The sequence below is a fragment of the Nesoenas mayeri genome (assembly GCF_963082525.1).
Source record: "Nesoenas mayeri genome assembly, chromosome: 12".
Classification (NCBI taxonomy): Eukaryota; Metazoa; Chordata; class Aves; order Columbiformes; family Columbidae; genus Nesoenas; species Nesoenas mayeri.
In genome coordinates, this window is record NC_137547.1 from 15,819,524 (window position 1) to 15,839,419 (window position 19,896).

At 45.9% G+C, this 19,896-nt stretch overlaps 1 protein-coding gene across 1 annotated transcript; it reads left to right on the top strand.

The window, feature by feature from the left end:
• Positions 1-426: 426 nt before the first annotated feature.
• Positions 427-18,358, top strand: VSTM2B (V-set and transmembrane domain containing 2B; the record flags this gene model as incomplete). The annotated part of the gene is made up of 5 exons (XM_080352093.1): positions 427-502; positions 1,159-1,343; positions 2,921-2,950; positions 3,869-4,280; positions 18,270-18,358. The coding sequence occupies exons 1-5, from the start codon at positions 430-432 to the stop codon at positions 18,356-18,358; spliced, it is 789 nt and encodes a 262-aa protein (XP_080208219.1). The 5' UTR covers positions 427-429.
• Between the last annotated feature and the right edge of the window lie 1,538 nt (positions 18,359-19,896).

Here is a 19,896-nt window from a genome sequence, read left to right on the forward strand (position 1 = left end):
CTCCCCAGGCTCAGGGAGAGGAGGCTCGTCCCTGCCGCCTCGCTGGACCTTGCTGCGAGCTCCGAGAGCAGACTTATCAGTGTAATGGGGCTCGGAGGGGAGCCCAGAGTCGCTTTCTCGCTTGCGGACAGCAGGAGCCCCCATTCAGCGCAGGGCAGTTGAATCCCGCTGGCGGCGGAGCACCGAGTGCTGGAGCAAAGAACCGGGACGAGATTTATTGCTTCATTCCCAGGAACGTCGCTTTCAGCTGCGAGCGAGTTTTAGCAGCCGGCTGTGGATTTTATATTTGCTTCTCCACAAACCAAGGTTAGTCGGGTGGCTTTGGCTTTTTGGGAAGGAGCCCTGACCCAGCCCCACCGTCTGCGATGGATTGAGGCGCGCCCGGCTGCGCCCCGAGCCCGGCCACCGCCCGCAGCCCACATAGATGAGATGGAAAATCGGGGGCTCTTCTGCACCCTCTGTTACCTGATGTTCAACGCACCTCTGCTGTTCATAGTCACCGGTGAGTAGAAAACTTCTGCCTGTTCTTGCGGGGAGCCGCCGCTCCGGACACTGCTCGGTGGCGGGAGGCAGCGGGGCTCCGGGGCCGGCGGGGATCGCCGCCCTGCCCGCAGCCGCGCTCCCGCTGCTTGGCTCCTGCCGGCAACCGCTCCAAGTCCCGTCCTCTCCGCCGCTTTTTCCTGTGGAAGTGTTGCTGGCTGGGGGCAGGGAGCGCTGCCCGGGGAGGGATTTTGCAGAACAAGGTGGCTCTGTTGCGGCCGCAGCTGCCGGCAGCGCGGGCTCGGTGCCTCGCAGCTACCAGTGCGGAAGGGAGCGCAGCCCGGGACAGTCCCCAAGCCGGATCAGGGGCAGGGGGACACCGGTGCCCCGGTATCCAGCCGAAAAATGGAAGGACCGAGGGGTTTTAAGGTCCTCTTCAAACTTTCCCTTTCCGCTGGAGCCGCGGCTGCAGGGTGGCGGGGACCGGCTCGGCCCGGCCCCGGGTGCGACGTCCTGGATGCTCCGCTTACCCTGCGGTCACCGGGCTATGGGAAACCCGTGTCTCGGTCAGTGCTTAGCCCTTGAGCTGAAGCAGCTCACGTTACACTGAAAAGCACTGATCTTGTCTTTTAATCTCTTCCGTTAACCAGCCCTTGTAACTCTGTCTTCCCCTCCCAGCTACCTTTACTGAAGTTCCCAAAGATGTGACTGTTAGGGAGGGCGATGATATTGAGATGCCTTGTGCTTTCCGAGCCAGCGGATCCACCTCTTATTCCTTGGAAATCCAGTGGTGGTACCTTAAAGAACCAGCCAGAGAACTTGCCCACGAATTTGCCATCAGTGTCCCCGGCAGCAGGAGCAAGGTAATACAGTACTGTGGAGATATATCTATTCATCTGGTGCAATATGCTCAGAGGGTGATCAAAATAAACTCAGCAGTCCCAGAGAGGAGAGCGCTTGCTCTACCCAGTGCCAGTGAGTGGATGGAAGCACTGGTGTCCCCAGCCCCTGCTGAGGACAGAGGAAGACAGGGCATGCACCATGGCAGACTTCACCTCAGGAAAAAACATCACTGCTTTAAGGATTGTACATAGAAAATCATAAATGTCCCACTGCAAAATCAGCAACAAGGATTGAAGAGAGGCAGTCAAAAATAGCTGTAGCATGAAGTGGGGATAAGCAAAAAGCAGTGCTTCTGTGAGCTGCACTAGGAATCGTAAAAGATGGGAGAGCCTCTGCTCACTGATAGAGCAGAGAAAGGCACAAGGGGTACACCTCTCTCTGTTGGTATGTTAAGTCTGCATATACAAATGCACACATTTTCTTGGGGGTGCACGTACATGCCTATGTCCATATCTGCAGCTCAGCAAGGCATTTTCACACGGTCGGATATAGTAATTAAAATGCATGAAGCAGAGTTAAATCTTGCGTGTCCTTTCCCTTCCCCCTAGGAAGCTGCCTGGCATGAGAGTAGGCTCTAGTCTAAATTTTTTAGCTGCATTTCCCCAACATAAGCCAGTTCATTCTGCAGCCTCCTCCCAGCACAAGACACCTTGCTGGTGCCAAACAGTGCTGTACAAGGAGTGAGGTAAAGCAGGATTTCCAGGCCGAGTTCCCTGACTTTGCAGAGCACATCATCCTCACCAGCCCCACGGCCCCTCTGCCGGCAGGGTGCCCCGTGGCAGCCTCCGTGCCTGTGCCAGCTCCCCTCTCTGTGGCACGCTTGTTTTCCTGCAGAGCTCAAATAGAGATGCAAAGCATATAGACACTGAGCTAATGCGCTGCCGCCTAGCTGGGAAAAGTGTAAGTCAGTTGTCAGGCAGGGAAATAAATTGCTTGGATTTAAATGTCTTCTTTAACCTTATATAAAACTGTGAGTTGCTTTTACAATAAATGATGACAGGGCATACCTGGAGAATGACGACCATCTCCCTGGGAGGCGCATCAGTGAGATCTGAGGCATCACTTAGGTTTACAGTAGTTGGCTGGAGACAAAAAAATAACCAAGGATGAAACCTGCTGAGCAGCACCTGCTCCCAGGATGTTTCAGGTCCAAAGCTCTGCCCTGAGCAGTGCGGATCCGGCCTGCTCAAGCACTTCACTGCTGAGCTAATACTGCTGGTAAAGCATCTTCCCCAGTGACTGTCAGTGACAGAGCAGCACAGCATGCAACAAGCATTTCTTTGGCTGCTCTTTGCACCTGTGGTAAAGGCAGTGCTGCTTTGAACACCACAGGAGCTTTACCAAAACAGTGCCCCCACCTGAGCACTGGTTTGCTGCCTTCCCCATCGCGTGTGGAACTCCCCCTCCTCAGACACACATGGGCTGCATGAAAGGCAAACAGGGAAACTTGCATCTGTCCATGTCCCGTCCTTGCACTGGGGTGGGACGGGACCGCTGGCAGAGTTGAGTCTAATCCCCCTTTTCTCTGTTCTTTTAGGTATCAAATAAGGATGCAACTAAAATCAGTGTAAGTGCAGCTCGAGCTGGGTGGTGCACACCCCTCCTCCCATACACCTGGGATTTACCGCATGCCCCCTCCTTTCCTGACACGAATGCAGCTGGTCTCGCTGGCAGCCCCGCTCCTGCGGCACAGCAGGAGTATGGCACGTTTCCCCTCCTCGGTGTGTCCTGGCTTGGTCAAAACGTTACCATCTGTTGCTGATGCAGCAATCACGTCTCATTCCTCTCAAATCAAGAGGAGGCGATGGTTGCCTTCCAGCCCTTAGCCACGTTTGGAAAGGACTGTGGGCCGGATCGGGAGAGAAGTTTACTTTTTTCCCTGCCATCTGCAAACCTTAGTCGCCGTGGGGACCCCCTTCTCTCCTTGTCCTGCAGGAAACGCGCCCCTTCCCCGTGGCTGCGGGCCCGGGGTTGCCTCTGCCCCGGCGAGGCGGCCGCTGGGGTCCGGCCCCTCTCCGCGGTGCTGAGCCGTGCGGGGCTGCGGGCACCGCCTCGGGCTGGGCTTGCTCCACGGGCCGGGGCGGTTCGTGCGGGGCCGGGCAGGGGGAGAGGGGACTCCCAGGCTTGGGGTGGGCACGCGGGGGGCAGTGGCAGAGCGCTAGTGGGGAGGAGGCCGCAGTGGCGTGGGCGTGATGGGGAGCAGGGTCTGATTGTGGATGGTCCCTTGGGACCACGAAGTGGGGCTTTAACAGAGAAGTGCTGGGTTTTAATGTCGGGTGCATTCGCTTTTGGGGGGTATTAGCCCGGGTTCGGTGCTCTGGACAGCAAAAGCCGCGTATCCGGAGCGGGAGCGAGTTCTGCCGGGGCTGCACTGAGGGGAGCGGGGTCGCTGCTGGCGAAGGGAAGGGGAGAGGGGTCCCCGGGACGGGTCGGGGGGAGCCGGTGCCGCTGCTGAGGCGGCGCCCCGCGGTGCGCTCTCTTGCAGACTGTCCGCGTCCAGGGCAACGACATCTCGCACCGGCTGCGTCTGTCGGGCGTGCGGCGGCAGGACGAGGGCGTCTACGAGTGCCGCGTGGCGGACTACAGCGACGACGAGACGCAGGAGCACAAGGCCCAGGCGCTGCTGCGTGTCCTCTCCCGCTTCGCGCCGCCCGACGTGCAGGCGGCCGAGGCGGTGTCGCACATCCAGAGCGGGGTGGCCCCGCGCCGCCACGGCTCCGCCGCCCGGCCCACGCCGCCGCCCGGTCCCGGCAAGCGCCCGCCGCCGCCACCGCCCCCGGCCGATGGGAGCGCCACCGTCGCCAGCGCCACCGCCACCACCTCGACGGCCGCCGCTGCCTCCTCGGCCTCGCCGCCGCCCGGGCAGGCCGCCATCCTCCGCCAGCAGCACGGGTCAGGTAGGGCCAGGAGCCCCTTTTCCCCCTTACTCCCCCCGGCCGTGCCGCCCTGAGTCCCGCCCTTCGGTTTCGGGCCCCTCTGTCATAGACAGGCGTGTTGCTGCGATGCTAAAGTTAAAGCTAAAACTAAATAACTACACCGGAATCTATAGCAAATGTACTTAAATTATGCCAAAAGCCAGGGCTCCCTGCCCTGCCCGAAGTCAGCGCGGAGATGTGGGGCTGGGGAGATGGGTGTGAGCGCAGCTGGGACCTGCTGCCTCCGGGTAGATGCTGCGGGAGGCCCCACTTTCAGAGCCCCCTGGCAGCTTTTCGGATGGAGTAGCTGCAGCTTCAAGTGAGTAAAATGCCGTGGCTGTTCTGCAGAGAGTTACAATTGGTGAGTGGTTACAGGGGCAGGCGTGGGGCCCATGTGGAGCAGGGTGCAGGTTCGGAAGGGAAATGTCAATTGCTGTGTAATGAGCTCCGCGTTGGAATTACTGGTAGGATAAGAATTGGAGATACTACATTCTATAATGGCTTGCAAATGTAAACACTGTATTAATACTGATTGTCTATCAGTTAATACTGTATTAAGTTATTAATGCCACATTACCATATTACGGCTAGTCAGAGAAGGCTGTTGTAGGACTAAGAACACAGAGTCTTAAATCTACAGTGCAAAGGTATTTCAAGCCGTGTGGTGCTGCTCTGGCAGGGCTTTAGCTCTCTTCTCAGCCACTGTCACTTGGTTAATGTTGAACAAATGTCCCTGTCAAGTTATCTGTGGAAGAAGGGAAACAATTTAATGCCACTGACTGTGCAGGGAAAGCCCTGAGCTCTCCTCTCTGCTGGGTCTCTTCTGACGCAGCTTCATAATCCTCACACAGGAACGTTCACACATCGCCCTGCTACTTCTTCACACTCTCAGGGCAAACAGTTGCAGGCCTGGCTCACGGTGATGGAAATCAGTTGTATGTGGGTCACTGTGACCCACTAATGCTTTACAGCTGCTGAGTTTTCTCTGGCTACTCAGCTTTTGCTGTTTTCTGAATAATTTAGTTTCTTTCTCATGGAGAAATATGTGTGAAAACTAGGGTTTACTGATTATCATTCCTAAAACTAAGCTGGCTGTTCATCGGCTTTTAGTAGAAGACAAAGTGATAATTTCTGAATTCTAATTACAGGAGCCTGTGGGCATATAAAAAAGTTCAGTTTGCTTTTGCTGAATTCACTGACCACAGAAATTAAACGGAATGCTGTAATGCTCAGAATTTTCCTATTGGAAAGATCTGCTTTCCTCCTAGGAGCCCAGAGCTGCTGCTTGTTTTAGTGTTTCCTCTTTCCACTCACCCATGGTGACAATTCTTGCTGTGTTTTCCATGCTGACAGCACAAGTTCGGTTTAGGGTTCGCAGCACTGTGCATCCTGCCTACTGAACCCGGAGCTTATGTTGTGCCTGTGAACCAAAACCAGGATGATGGAAGTGCAAATGGGCTCAGTTCCATCTCAACAGATGGATGTGACTTTGTGCCGCCGAGAGAGCATGTCACAGATGTCTGTTAGGGCAAGACCCCCTGCCCAGATCATCTAAACTGCTGTCTGTTCTGATTTTTTACAAGCCTATGGTTTGGGAATGTGGCACTGCTGTATCGTTTCCTGGCTGGATTAAATTCTGAAAATAAAATATAAGTGTTGTGGCCAGCAGTGGAGATAATGGAATTATTTAAATCAGTGAAAAAGGTAGTGGAATGCAGAATAATATTTTGTGGGATTCTCCAGATGAAGGCTGATACTAAAGGGGTTACAAAACACGCTGAACCAACATTTCCTGCTGTGACATTTCTCCTGTGCACGCTGGTGTCTGTGAACAGTGCCACGCCGTGGCTGTTTCCATCCTGGGAGAAAGCTGAAGGCAGCGGAGAGAGCACAGGACTCCTGTTCTGGGTCACTGTACTGGCTTAATCAGGTATAACCCAATAACTGCTGTTGTCTGCATACAAGGGAGGCAACTGATTTTGTATTTTGCTATGTTCCTCTGTAAAAATAACATAATTTTACTCTGCCTTAATCAAGACCCCCTGAATAACAGGCTTCTACTTGGTTTGTGGCAATTTCCATACCTGTGGCAGTTTGGAGCTGCCTGTAATTACTTATCAATAAAACATCAGCCACGGCATGGCTCAGGAGATAAGCAGCTGAATAACTTGGCCATCAAAGCTCCTGATTCAGGTGCCTTCTGGAGCAGAACTGTCTGAGACTCGTTACCACGCGATGTCTCTTTGGTTGCTCTGTGAAGCAGATGGTTGCCGTCCCAGTCCCCATCACTGGTGTGTTTCAGAAAGGCTGTCTGGGCCAGGCCCTTAGTTTGAAGCAGAAAGAGAGAAGCCTGGTGAAGAGGAAAAAAAATGGATTTATCTCCTCTAGATGTGAAGTGTTGCTCCCTACCCAGAATAAAGATATACGGATAAAATACTAATGTGGAAGCCAGAGTCATGAGGACATGCAGGGATATCACCTGCTTTTGTCAGGAAATCAGAGACTTGGGTCTCCAGTGCTGTCACTTGCATTGGATAAGCACTAAACTTTCTTCAAAATATTTTAAAAGAAAATGGCATCCTTGAGCTTCAGAGTGCCCTATTTGTATGTTAAAGTGGTGTTCTTCAGAGCTATTTTAGGCACAATAATTATTTTTCTCTGTAAATAATGCAGTCTCTTTATAGGAAATACTTCTTATTTTTTCTTCTCTGTAAACTAGAGGTCCTGTTTCAAGTCTGTCCCCTCAAGGCAGTGTCATAGCTAATTTTCCACACAGTAGGGCCATCAAATCAAATCTTTGCTCACATAGGAAGTATAACAGTGCAGGACCCAAGCCTGTGTTGCTGTATGAAATATATATATACATAGGAGCATAATACATATACTTTATTATCCTATTTCGAGCTCAGCAACACACACAGATAAGTACTTGCACCAAATCTGTGTGTAATAATTGAATCATCTAATACATTTACTTTCAAAAGTCTTTAGCATTTGTAAGTCTTTTCATTGTACACAGGGATATTTCCTCTGTGTAAAAGCAGAAATGTCCTCAAACAATGGACTTGCCATCGGTGATTAAGAAACACCCTCATTTAATGCACTGGAGGGCTCTGCCTACAAGCTGATGGCATGGCACCAGCCGCAGTGTCCTGCATGAATTGGGTTCTAATCCTATTTTCCTTGCAATAGAAATCTTCCCAATATGTTCACTGTATTAAGACAGGCCCTCTATGTGCTTGTATTCCAATGAATGTGATTACAGATCAAATGCTGCTTTCAGATGTGCCTGCAGGGCTCTTGTTGACTACAGTTGGAGTCCCAGTCATGCACCATGGAGAAACAGGATTGCCTCCATCTTCTATTTGAACTGAAAAATGAACTTATTAGAATAAATATGCCTGTTACTGAGATTCTCTAAAGAGCACAGAGTCTCATCTGGTATCTCTACCAAGTATAAATAGAAAATCCATAGTTTTGGACGTGTTACCTGAAGTTGTATTTGGTAGGAATTTGTGATCAATGTCATAGTATATAAGGGAATAGATCCAGTGTATCAGAAAAATTGCCCAATATGCCAGAAATATTAGCTACTCAAACAATTGTATCTGTAATGGTTATATTACCATATAAAAACTTGGTGCTGTGGTCTCACAAGAGATTACTACTTGTCTGCTGGTAAGGTAGGAAAGTGAGAACAAGTTACTGAGGCTGCCAGGTTTAGTGCTATCAGATGAGTTGCTGTCCATATTGTTCTAAATGAAAATAATATTTGTCTTTCTGTTTAAATACTTGTGTGCAAGTAGAATCTTTTGCTGCAGGAAAAAATCAGGGTGAACAAGTGACGGAGTGTTTTTAATGTGTTTGGAAGTGTTCCTAGTTTGTGCTGAGTAAGCAGGGGGGATACAGGAGCATCCCTGAGCAAGACACGTGGTGTCTGCGTCCCCGAAAGTTCATAGTCCGGATGGACGAGATGGACGAACGGCAGGGAGAGCAATGACCGCCTTTGTTGAGTCTGTGGCAGCTGTTGAATTAAATATGAAAACTTAATTTCTGTTCTCTTAATCTTAAATCCAGTGCCTTAGTCATGAGACTAACTTTGTTATATGATAGGTGAAGTAATAACCAAGGATCTTCATACTGACCTTCTGGGAGGGAAATCAGCTGTGTTATCTCCTATCAAACGGTCTCCAAAGTGAGTGCCTGTGTATTAGCTTGGGGGCAATTTTTAGTTTAACTTCTGAGCAGAATGTAGATCAGACACTGCAGCTTCCAAAATCTCTTTTATTTGTTTGATCTCTAGCCTCACAGCTCTGAAGTGAAAGCTTTAAATAAAATAAACAAAGATGGGAGTGTGAAACAAGAAACTGTGCTTCATTATGCTTAGAGTGCTGTAGGAAGGACGCAGAGAGACTCATGTGTTATGCAGAGATGAAGTGTTCACAGCAAGGAAGAAAATAAGTCTTCACTTCACGCCAATCGCCCTCTCCCCCCCACAAAGCTTTTATGTCTGAGGCAGATCTGCTTGTGGGCTACATGGCCTGAGATGATAAAGTGCCAGGGCCGAATTCTGCAGTCTCTGGGCATGTGCAGCTCCTGGTGATGCTCGTAAGACCAGCACATCGACAGAGTCAAGCTGTGACAACCTGCCTCGAGGCAGGAGACCGTGTGGCAGAGTGTCAGATCCCCCTGGTGCACTCAGAGGCAAAAGGTATTTTTTTTTGCAGCTTAGAGACAGGAAAGTAAATGAACACGCTGTTTTCTGGAGTGTAACGAGCTGTCGCTGGTTGGAGAGGCCCTCTTTGGAGTGGCTGTGGTTGAGTCTGGATTAACTTTGGGTAAGAGTTTGAGTCTAGGGCTCTCCTGGCGGTGTCAGAATTTGAATGACCCTGCCTGCTACTTTGAGAAACAGCCTGTGGAGCTTGTTTGCCTTTGATAGAGGAACATTACACAAAACAGCAAGAAAGGAAAGTCTCTCTGTGTTGCTGTTCAGCTTAGGCTCCCTGCCTTTCCCACTCGGTCTGGTCTGGGTCTGCTTCACTCCCCCTGTGCTTTTTATGAGACCAGGTATGAGCTCACATTCTGTTGTTATTTGTAGTTAAATGTGACCTGGGTCTCATCACATTTTCCTTTACATTAAACAAAGTAGCAAGACAGAGACCATAACTGAATTATCAGGCTGACCTCCTAAATGTCACTGGATAATAAACATGGAAAGAGAAGTCTCATTAAAAACACATCACTAGCACTTTAATATCTAGGCAAATTAGACTGGTCTGGGGACAAGTGAGGTCAAATATCTTCTTTTGTGTGTTTGTAATATGGACTAATTCTCGAAGTGGACAAAAGCACGAACTGCAGTACTGTGTCACCTCATTACCTAGGGCAGAAACAAGCTGTGCCAGGGCGTTTTTGTACTGTGGAAATGCAATTTATTTGAGTAACCTCCTTTCAGTAGTTCCTGCTTGTTCCCCAGAGGACAGACAAAACTGTAGTAACCTATTCTGCTAAATCCTGTGCAGTGTCCTTGAAGAAATCTGAATATTATTTGAACTTCTTTACTACCTTTAAGTTACAGATGAAAAAATGTTTTAAAAAATATTGCTGAACACAATGGAAGGAGTATTCCAAGTCTTTCTAATGAATGTGGAAGCTGTACGTAGCACTGGTCTAGATTTCTATATGATTGATTGATTAGTGAGGGAAAATTAGAAATTTGCACGAGGGAAGGCTGAGCGCACCCATGTCTTTTTGTGCATGAAAAACAGCATTTTGGGCAGGAATATACACACGCTGCTAGTTCTTTATGTACTGATTTAATAGATCCTTTGCAAAACGGAGCCTTAGTTTGCAGTACTAGCTGACTTAGCCTGTGTATTTTACAAGGGGCAGGTAATTGTTATGTATTTCCCACCTCTGCTACATCGATGCAGCTTTACTGATGTATAAAGTAACACTGAAGTGTGCTGTGGATGAGGCAGTTCCCTAACCCTTGACATGATGTACTTAGCAGTCAGCAGAAAGAAATGTCGAGGCAATCTTACTGCTGGTACTAGTTCTGAGGACAGTGATGGTGCTGGTCTCAAGGTGGAAAGCAAATATGACGTGGGATCTGCTGGGAAATGAATCTTACAGTTGCTATGTGAAGAAGGTGTTTGTTCTGTACATGATAGAGCCTGACAGGTCTGTGCTGGTAATAACAGAGGTTCGGGCTGGCTTTTGATGTGGCTTTGCTAAGGCAGTGAGGATGCTGACAGATTCACTATTGCTGTTTACTATGTGGGGTTTTTTTAATTAGATAATGGCAGAGCAGTCCCATATGTCAATAATAAACAGTTCAAGTAGGTTTGTATTGGAAAAAATAGGGTTGTCAAGAGAATGGTGTTATTTGTCACAACAGCAGTTAACAACCATGTATTTTATATTGCAAGGCTGTTATCAGTTGGGAGGCAATTTTATTAGCTGGGAAGAGGAGCAGTTTGGCAGAGCAGCAACTGTGCTCTGTGGAGAAGTCAGTGTGATCGCAGCGCGTGGATCACTGTGCCGCGGCTGGAGCAGGAGCTGCGCTAACGAAGCCTGCACGGGGTGCAAGTGCTTGCCGGAATATCTGGTCTTACCTGGCGCTGGCACGGCCGCGGTGGGACGCCGAGCACCCTCGCGGTGTGTGCGGCTGCTCCCTGCGGAAGGAGGCGGAGCACAGCGGGTCAGTCCTCTAGTGGACATCGTCTTCTGGTCATGTGTAAAATTCAGCAAACTGGTATAATTAGAACTACTTCACTGCTTCATAAATGTTAAAATCGGCGTTCTGATCTGAATCCCCCTCACTCTGGGAAGCTGGAGATTTCACAGGTAAAGAGGGCACTGAGGAACAAACCCTGTCCATGGTTTTTCCAAATAGCCCCTTTCTGGCTTATTCTGTGAAGTCTGACCTCCCTTAGATCTAGGGCACGTCAGTGTCTTTAGTTAGCTAATATCTAGCACATATCAATCACTGGAAAGGTTTGGAGGGTCGTTGTGGGTTGCTCCCAAAATGCCGTTGTTTGTTTATAGCAAAAAGGTGATCCTTTCTTTATGAAATTACAGGCGCTCCTTTTTTTCAGGCACTTGCTCTCAATACAGCCATTTTCCTTGTGCCATCGTGCATTCTGCTAACGCACTTTGCTCCGTCCTTAAGTATGGACAGGATAGGGTTATTTTTCAAAAAAAATCCTCAAATAATCTGGACTTGGATCTGCTTAACTTTAGTAACTCTGATTGGAGTGATAATTACAACTACATTGGCAGCTTACTCCTAATCCTGATCACGTCTAAAAGATGGTCAAGTGAGACCTGCAGTGTCTTATTTACCTCTGGGTTGCAAATATTTACAACTTGTATCAATTACAGAATGTGAAATCTGTGGTTCCATCCAGTGTGACTTTTATTGCAATTCTTTTCCTAAAGTGTTGACTTCGGGAATTGTGTGACCATATTGGGCTTGCCAGCTTTTTGCAACGGGCTTTTTAGTCCTCCTGCTTGTAATGAAAAATTTGAGACCATGGCCCAGACTCTCTTCAAAGCTCAGTAACTGAAACCCCACTACCATTATTCTTAATTGCCTTATGATTTGGGTAGTTTGAGTTGTGCTTTTTGCTATTTGTATGTATCAGAATGCTGGGACTTGCACACATAGTGCTGAGGAAGGATGTGTAGGGCTGGATGCTCATTTACCACCTGAACTACCACTAATAGTGTTAGCTATTTTTATATATGTTTTAGTTCAAAATTCAGTTTCCAGCAAATCACACTACAAATAATTTTGTATCTCTCATTATTTAGGTGTCAAAGAGTGAATTAATGGTGCCTGGTTTTGTTAAGTTAGTTTTAGATCATGGAACTGCAGAAAGTTCTGGAAATGAAACAAATCCATACTTGCATGTTTTGTTTCCCTTTAATAAGATATTTGGTGAGGAGAGATCATCTCACAGGTACCAAAGCAGAAATCTGTTTATGGGAATGTACTACAAAGCAGAGAACAGCTGCGGGTCTCAAAAGAGAAAAGTTACCGGCTTATTTAAATGCAGACCAATATAAAGTATTTAAGCCGTATAATCTATATAGAATGAATGACTCTTTTTAAGTATTCAGGATACGTTCCTATTCTACATTGACCCTGCCTATAGCAGTGTTTCCTTTCAGAGGTTGTTATAAATGAGTGCTGGTGTTTTCTTGAAGCACGTACTGGTGTTTTCTGGAAGTTTTTCCAAGAGCGGGTATTTGGAGTGGCGGGGAGGTCGGTTTGGCTGTCTCCAGGTGAGGACAGAGCCCAAGAGCAGCCCCTCAAGGGCCCAGCTCCGTGTGACTCGGCTCTGCTGGGCACTGCTGGGGCACAACCTTCCCTTCATAGAGCGGTTTTCCCAGCCAGATGTGGTGTCTCGCAGTCAGGCTCTCCGTAAGGCTACGACTGCTCCCTACGTGTTTGCCTACCACAGAAGGCAAGCAGGTATACTGAGGGAGAATGTACCGACCGTTCCCCATATTGTGTGTCCCTACTTCTTGTAACTTTAGTGGGAGATGGGTTTTTACCAGCCTCTTGACAATGCAACTGCATATTTTTCTGGTAACTTAAAAAATAGAAATATTTTTTTATAAAGGTAGAAGTATTTCTTGCTTTCTATGGACCTCCCTACATTAATCAAATCCGCTAGTTTAGCTACCCCTCTTTCTGTTTGTTAGTAGCTGTGTTTAATACAAAAATTTTTTGCCCTGCAGAGCTGCAGCAACTGTCGAACTGGATCACATCAGTTGTCCATCTAATCCTGTAGCTTATGTCTAATAATGTCCTCGTGATTTAGGAGAAAAAGGGAAGAGCCTCCACAGAGGGTAACTGAGCACTTGACTGATCTGTGTACCAATGCATGTTTGGAAGGGATTGTTTGTTCAGTTGAAACACTAAAACCTGTTGAGTTTCTAAAAATTAGGATAGGAGCGGCTTTCACTTGCCCTCCTTACAGGGTATTATTTTGGCAATTCACTTCTAAATATAGGCCTGAACATAGCAGTGGGTATCTCAAGAGAGAAGGCAGACAAAGGGTGAACCTCAGGTGTAACTGAGAAGACCTAAAATAATAACACAGTTCTACAAAAATCTGGCCAGTGTTTTCCACTTGTAGTGGTTCCAGTTTCCTGGGGAGTTTGAGATCACAGTGTGGATCAGGAAAGTGGAACATCAGCATTTTCAAGAAGGGTATGGAGGGTAATTCTGGTAGTTTCATCCAGCTGCAGGAGATTTACGCTTGACCTTAAAAACCTTGATGGTGTGGACAAAGGATGAGAAAGCAGGATCACTAGCTGATACCTGCACGGTTGTGTAGAAATAAATACATGTGCTGACTTCTGTGAGGCGTTTTTCTTGAGATGAGTTATGGAAAGCTGTTCCAAAATTCAGTGAATCATAAATAGAAATGTGTAGTGGGTAGAAAACTAATTTTGGCCTTGTTCCTTCTAGGCAGGTTCAGTGGTGAGCAGGGCCTGTGCAGGCGCTTGTAACTACATGGGAAGTCACCATTGTCACGCTTAGCAACTCCAAAAGGCAGCTCAGGAGCTGTTGTCAGTTGTGCCAGGCATGATGATCCACAGCCAGCTGAAAGGAGCATTGGGGACCCATGGTGGTTTTTGCATAGAATTCCATAGTGCCACATACTACTTTTAACAAGAACAGCTCACCTTACAGATGTTGCTCTAGGCTTAGCTAGGAGAATGTGCTGAAGTTCTCAGAGGCTCTGGCTACGCTTCCATACACCAGCCTGGAGAATTAGCCCTTGGTGGGGAGTAGGAAGTTGAAGGCAGCAGTTACAAAGCTTTAGGAAAAACCCTGAGAGCAAAACTGCAGTGTGTGAATTGTGCTGGAAGTATTTAAGAGTGGAAGATGGATATATGCAGCTTATAAGTTCATGTCTCAGACTGTGGAGTAATTCTAATGTGGTGTAGCTTATTATCTCTTCGGTTCAGTGAGTGTATAGTGACTTTAGTAATGGTGTCTTTTTAATTAAAAACTTTGAAGAAGCTCTTAGATCTGAAGTTTGGTAAATTCCCTTCAATTCAGTGGAAGTGCTCCAAATGTGTGTTTTATCTAGGAGGTTATTGTCTGTAATGATCCTAGACCAACAACCCATATAAACACCTATGTTTTCCATAGATACAAGATCATAGAAGCGGTTTCTCCAAGAATATGTCTCAAGCGCAATCTAAAGTTTCTGGACTGAGGGAATGAGACAATCTATATGGTCAGTTTTATCCCCCACCTCTTAATGAAATGCCAGGTTTGAGAGTTTTAATTGAACAATGTTCTGGAAGGAAAGAGGCTGAGGCTGATGGGGGGGCTGCGTAAAGCTGGGACGGGGAAACATCTCGTGACCCTGCCAGCTGGGGTCCCGCTCCAGCATGAACAGGCAGGCAGATTTTAGGTGTTATCTCATCTTTCAAGGAAAATAGGCTACTGATGTCTTTCAGCTTTTTATTATATGGGCCACTGCATTTTGCCACTATCTCAGAGACATCAAGGGACTTTTCACATTCTTTTTAGGAAGAAAAATGGGAAACTGCTGGAAACTGTGTTAAATATAGCTTGTAAAAGAACCATCCCATTTTTTCCACGTGTCACAAGTCACTTGGTTAATTAATATTTGTTTTCAACTGGATTAACTGTTTTAAATCAAACTTTGATGAATGCTGGCACAAAACAAATTATTAAATAGAAAAGTATAGTAAAACATTGTGATGTTGTAAATCGAAAAGGATGAGTGATGCCAGAGAGCAATTCACCACACACAAACAGAACAATTTGTTATTGTTCTGCTCAGTGTAGACTTTCCCTTTAAGCCATGTGTATGTAAATAATCTAAAAGAAAAATTGTAAATCTACGTAGTGATAAATAAGCTTTCAATAACAAAGCATCAAATGACTATTCAAAATAGAAATGAAATGTTTCCTTGTGTCTGTAGTTTGTAAGTAACTGTGTACTCCTGATTTAAAGTCTTTGGCTAGAAAATGTGTTCTCAAATCTGGGTCAATCGCTTGTCCAGATTCTAACGGTCAAGACCACATTGTGTTTAAATTTACAAATGTAGCAATTTATTAAGTAAAAGTCAAGACTTCCAGTACTGCAGTACAAGCAGAATCGAGGACACTAAGTCCAGCTTGTTTATAAACAGCATTACCCATAATGACAAGGGCTTGGGTTAACTAAACAGGGAGAAATTACTGCAAATCATATTTCTGGTTTACTTGTGTTCAGAGGGAGAAGTCTGACGCTCTGTGTATCTGCTTCTACTGCCTGAAGTCTTAGAGCAGAGTAACACCCAATCAGTATGAAAAAAAAGAAGTTTGTACTTGGGGTTCAGTAAGAATAACTGCTTTTAAATATTTTTTTTAAATAGATTTTATTTAACTGCTGAGATTCTGTTAACAGACTCTGAACTTATGTTCTGCTGTCAAATTAAGAAGACAGAGAATCTAAGTTAAAAACAACGGCAATTTTTACAAGAGGAAAATATTAAAAAAAAAAAAAAAGACTTTTGCATTAATTCACAGTCCTGCAGTGAGATTAAAACTAGTACATAAAGGTAAAAGTGGCAGAAGAATGATCTTGGTAAGCAGACACACAGCTACCGCATGGCGTTGTGAGTCATACTGCTTTCCGTTCAAGCCAGAAAGAATCCTCACCTGGTGTCCTTTGCAGCCCTTCAGTCCGATGGCTCTAAGAGCTCTTGAGCTACAAGAGCTCATTTCTCTGGGCTGAGTTCCTCACCATTTCCACAGGAATTCCACCTTTAAAAGGTGCAGGTTTCTTTTCGGTGAGTGCCAGCATGTCTTCAAACTCCAGTCCTGTTCATTGCAAGAACAAGTTCAGCCCTGGCAGGGAAAAAGGAATTCTCACTACCCTCAGGTTTGAGCATAGAAAAAAACATTTGGGGCTGGTGGTTGTCTGCTCCATGTGCTGGCCAGGAACTGAGCTTCAGCAGGTGCTGTGCACTTTCTGCACACATTTCTAGTGTATTTTTGCAAGAATTTTACAAGTTACTCCTTTAGTTACCTGAGTTGTGTTTGTTAATGATGTTCAGCTTTAAAAAGAAAAATCCTGTATTCATCTTAATGCCTTGCTGTTGCTACACAGGCAGTCTTAGCCATGTGTTTGTGTGTGCACAGATTTAATTAAAACCTTAATAACTAAATAATCTCCGCACAGTCTAGGTGTCTGAGATAGCACTATGGGGATACTTCTTGAGTTCCTCAGTTGCACATACCACATTACTATGAACTATTTTTTATATTAGATAATAATACTCTAGCTTTGCTGGTGAGGTATATATAGATTACGAGGCAGCCTTAACAGCAAGCCCAAGAGCAGTGGTTTACTCAGAACTGTTCAAGGTATTTCCTTTGATCATGCCACAGCTGACAGACTCACATCTCCCAGAGACCAAGACTAAAGTATTCACATTAGGGTGCCTGAAGTGAGTTTCCTAAATAGATGTGGCCTGATTCCTTTTCCAGAGGTACTGAACACAAAAACTTTTTTTTTTAAAGCCTTCACACTTTGCAAAGTAAGTGGCTCTGACAGTCACTTTTTTGGGTGACTGTCAGTGTTTTGAGCATCGATTACTCCTGTATGTAGGGTGTTCAGCATTGATGAAGCCTCTCCCCAGGTGCCTCTGTGCACTCCAGCTGCAGGTCAAAGCTCTGGCTCGGCTCCTGCAATTGCATTCAACAACCCTGTGGAAATGTCCCATGGCCATGTGAGATGTCAGTCAGGGCCACATTGTCATGTGACAAGGTTGGTGACAACTGCATATGCTAGTCCATGTCATGGCTTTAGAAAGGTATCACCCATTGGCACTTGGGACCCAAACAGCTGCTGCTGCAGCCCAGTCCAGGCCTTGTTTGCGTGGGCCTGGGCAGTGAGAAGCTGCAGTCCCTTGTCTGGCAGCAGAGTGTGACCTGTTCCAGAGATGGAGCAGCTCCAGTGCCCCACACCATGCTGGTGGGTCCTGCGTTCTTGGCAGAGCATGGCCAGCAAACCTAGGCCCTACCACACAAGGGAGAGGGGCTACACCGTGGTGGCACATAGCAAATTCCTCTCTTTTTGGAGCAGGTAACTAGAAAATAAAATAACTGAACAAGTATCTTTGTGTAAGTGGATACGAGGCAGGAACAGCCTTGCTAGCTGCAATATGGTTGTGGATGCCATATCTTGCTGTGTGCAAAGGCATCAGTGTCTGCCCCTACCCCAGGAGAGCTGCATCCTCCACCTGCAGCCGTAAGGGCGCAGGCACCAGCATTCCTGTGGTGGCACGTACATGACTCCCCCTCAGCACTATATTGTGCTGCATACGCTTACCTCATAGGAGCAGGAGCAGTCTTGCCCTCCCCGGGTTTGGAAGAAATGACTGTAACAGATGTGTTCCACATCCGACCTCTGTTTTTCTGTAGCTCCCGTGCACATTTTTTAATTTAAAATTCTGCTCTTTCCTATAAAAGGTAAAGAAGATGTCAAGGTCTTGCTGTTCCCATTCCAAATGAAATGGGTTCATGTCCTGTTAATCAAGAAGAACAGCCACAGCATTTGTCATTTCCCTTTAAAGTAATGGGTGGTTGATACCTGTCATTTCTCAAGAAACTATATACCAGATTAAGGTGTATTTATAGAAATCTCAATTGCTGGTAACTTGGCTGAAGCCAAGTTTAGGCATGCCATTAGTAATGCATAATGAAATGACCTAAGTGGCATTAGATTTGGGAGGGGGAAGAGAAAGCTATTTGAGTTGGATAGCTTGAGGATGCTGTTTTACTATTAAAATTAAGCTTCTGACCCCTGGCTCTGAAGTGATAAAAATAAATCTTCCCGTATTTCTCTTCTGCATTTAATCCTCTATATTGGAAAAGATAAAGAAAAAAAATCTCTTTCTCTCCCTTGTCTCTTTCTTTTCTAGGTACAGGACCTATTTATGCTACAGATCCGTTCCTATATATGTCCCTGTTAATACTGCATAAGCTTGTACATTTATTAGTAAACCACTGACGGACTACTTCCTCCACTCCTCAGCCAAACAGAAAGGAACCTATTTAAAAACAGAACCAACCCCTGACAAAATAAAAATACCTACAGTTTTAAAGATGGACAGAAAGAGACTGAAAGAAGCATGATAAATTCTACGTGGGGGGAAAACCTTATTTTTTGGGGAAGCCACAGAAAGTAAACCACATAGAATAATGCATCTAGTTTCCAGACTCTATGGTGGAAAGCCCTGCTCTGTGCATGGCACTTTTGATTTCTCTATTTTAATGTAATATTTTTTTTCTTTTCTAAACCTTTCCTCTGACTCTTCATTTTGCACGAACTGTTGAGCAGTTATCTTTATGACAATATGTAAAGATGTTGGGTCAAAGCCCTTCCTAAGAAAGGAAATATTTTTAGTAGATTATTGTGTTTAGGTTTTTTGGATTTCCTTTTTCTTTTTTAATTAAATTATTTCTTTTGGAGACATTTTAATTAAAAAGGTACATCTTACCATAATTAATATTCACTGTCAATAATATTTATTTTTAAATGAAGATTGGAAACAAGGTAAGACATTTGTTTATAAACTGTATTGTATATTGCTGAATAACAGTTGAATAAAAAGATTTTGAAATAAAGTTTTTATAGATGTGTCTGCTTTTCCCTGTGTCCTGAACCACCCTGAGAAGGCTTTGTGACTGTGTTCGTTCCCCACCTTGTCACAGCACAGAGAACTGAGGAAAGGTGCAGCACAAAATTTAAATGAGTTACTTAATACACACCCCCGTGTATGGCCAAACCACACAGCAGAAGGTGCTGACAGCTCGTCACAAGCTGTAGCTGCATTTTCCTGTGGTAACACCAGTTTTCTCTGGGCAGTTAATGCAAGATCAGGTCAGATGGACAGTGTGACAGTGTGGAGCATTCCAGGTCAGTTGCTTTGTTTTCTCCAGGCCTCTTGGGGAAAAGATGAATCAGCCAGGAATGTTGTATTCCCTAGAGCCGCTTCTAATATTTGTTTAAAATATATTCAGGGTTTTTTTTAAATTACATAATTGTGTCACCTGTCTTACCAAGTGACCTTTCCTCTAATGAAGCAAAAGCCTTTTTTACAGTAAATACAGCAGTTATTTTTCTGTTCCAAAATGCTTGGATTTTAAGTGAGATAATAGGATGACTCGGTAAAGAAACATGACCTTCTTTAGCTGAATTTAGTGAAGTACTTTGCAATTTCCTGTGTCTGACTGTGATTCTTACCCTTTCATTTGTGTAGCATTTTAGAAAAGATGGTAAAGTGACAGCTACAGCGCCGGCAGGACTCGGCACAAACTGTGGAGCAAAAGCAGGATGTGCTGTTGCTTCACCTTGTACCCGAGTCCCCTTCTAGAAGGAGGGTAGGAAGGGATTTTTCAGCTTCTCAGAAGGTCAGACTTTTTCTAGAACTGCCAGTAATATTGAGGGATTTGTGCCACTCGTCACTAGGTGTGAGACCAAACCACATCTGTATTTCATACATGCTACTACATTATAGTAATAAAATGCCACTTGCACTGGGGCAA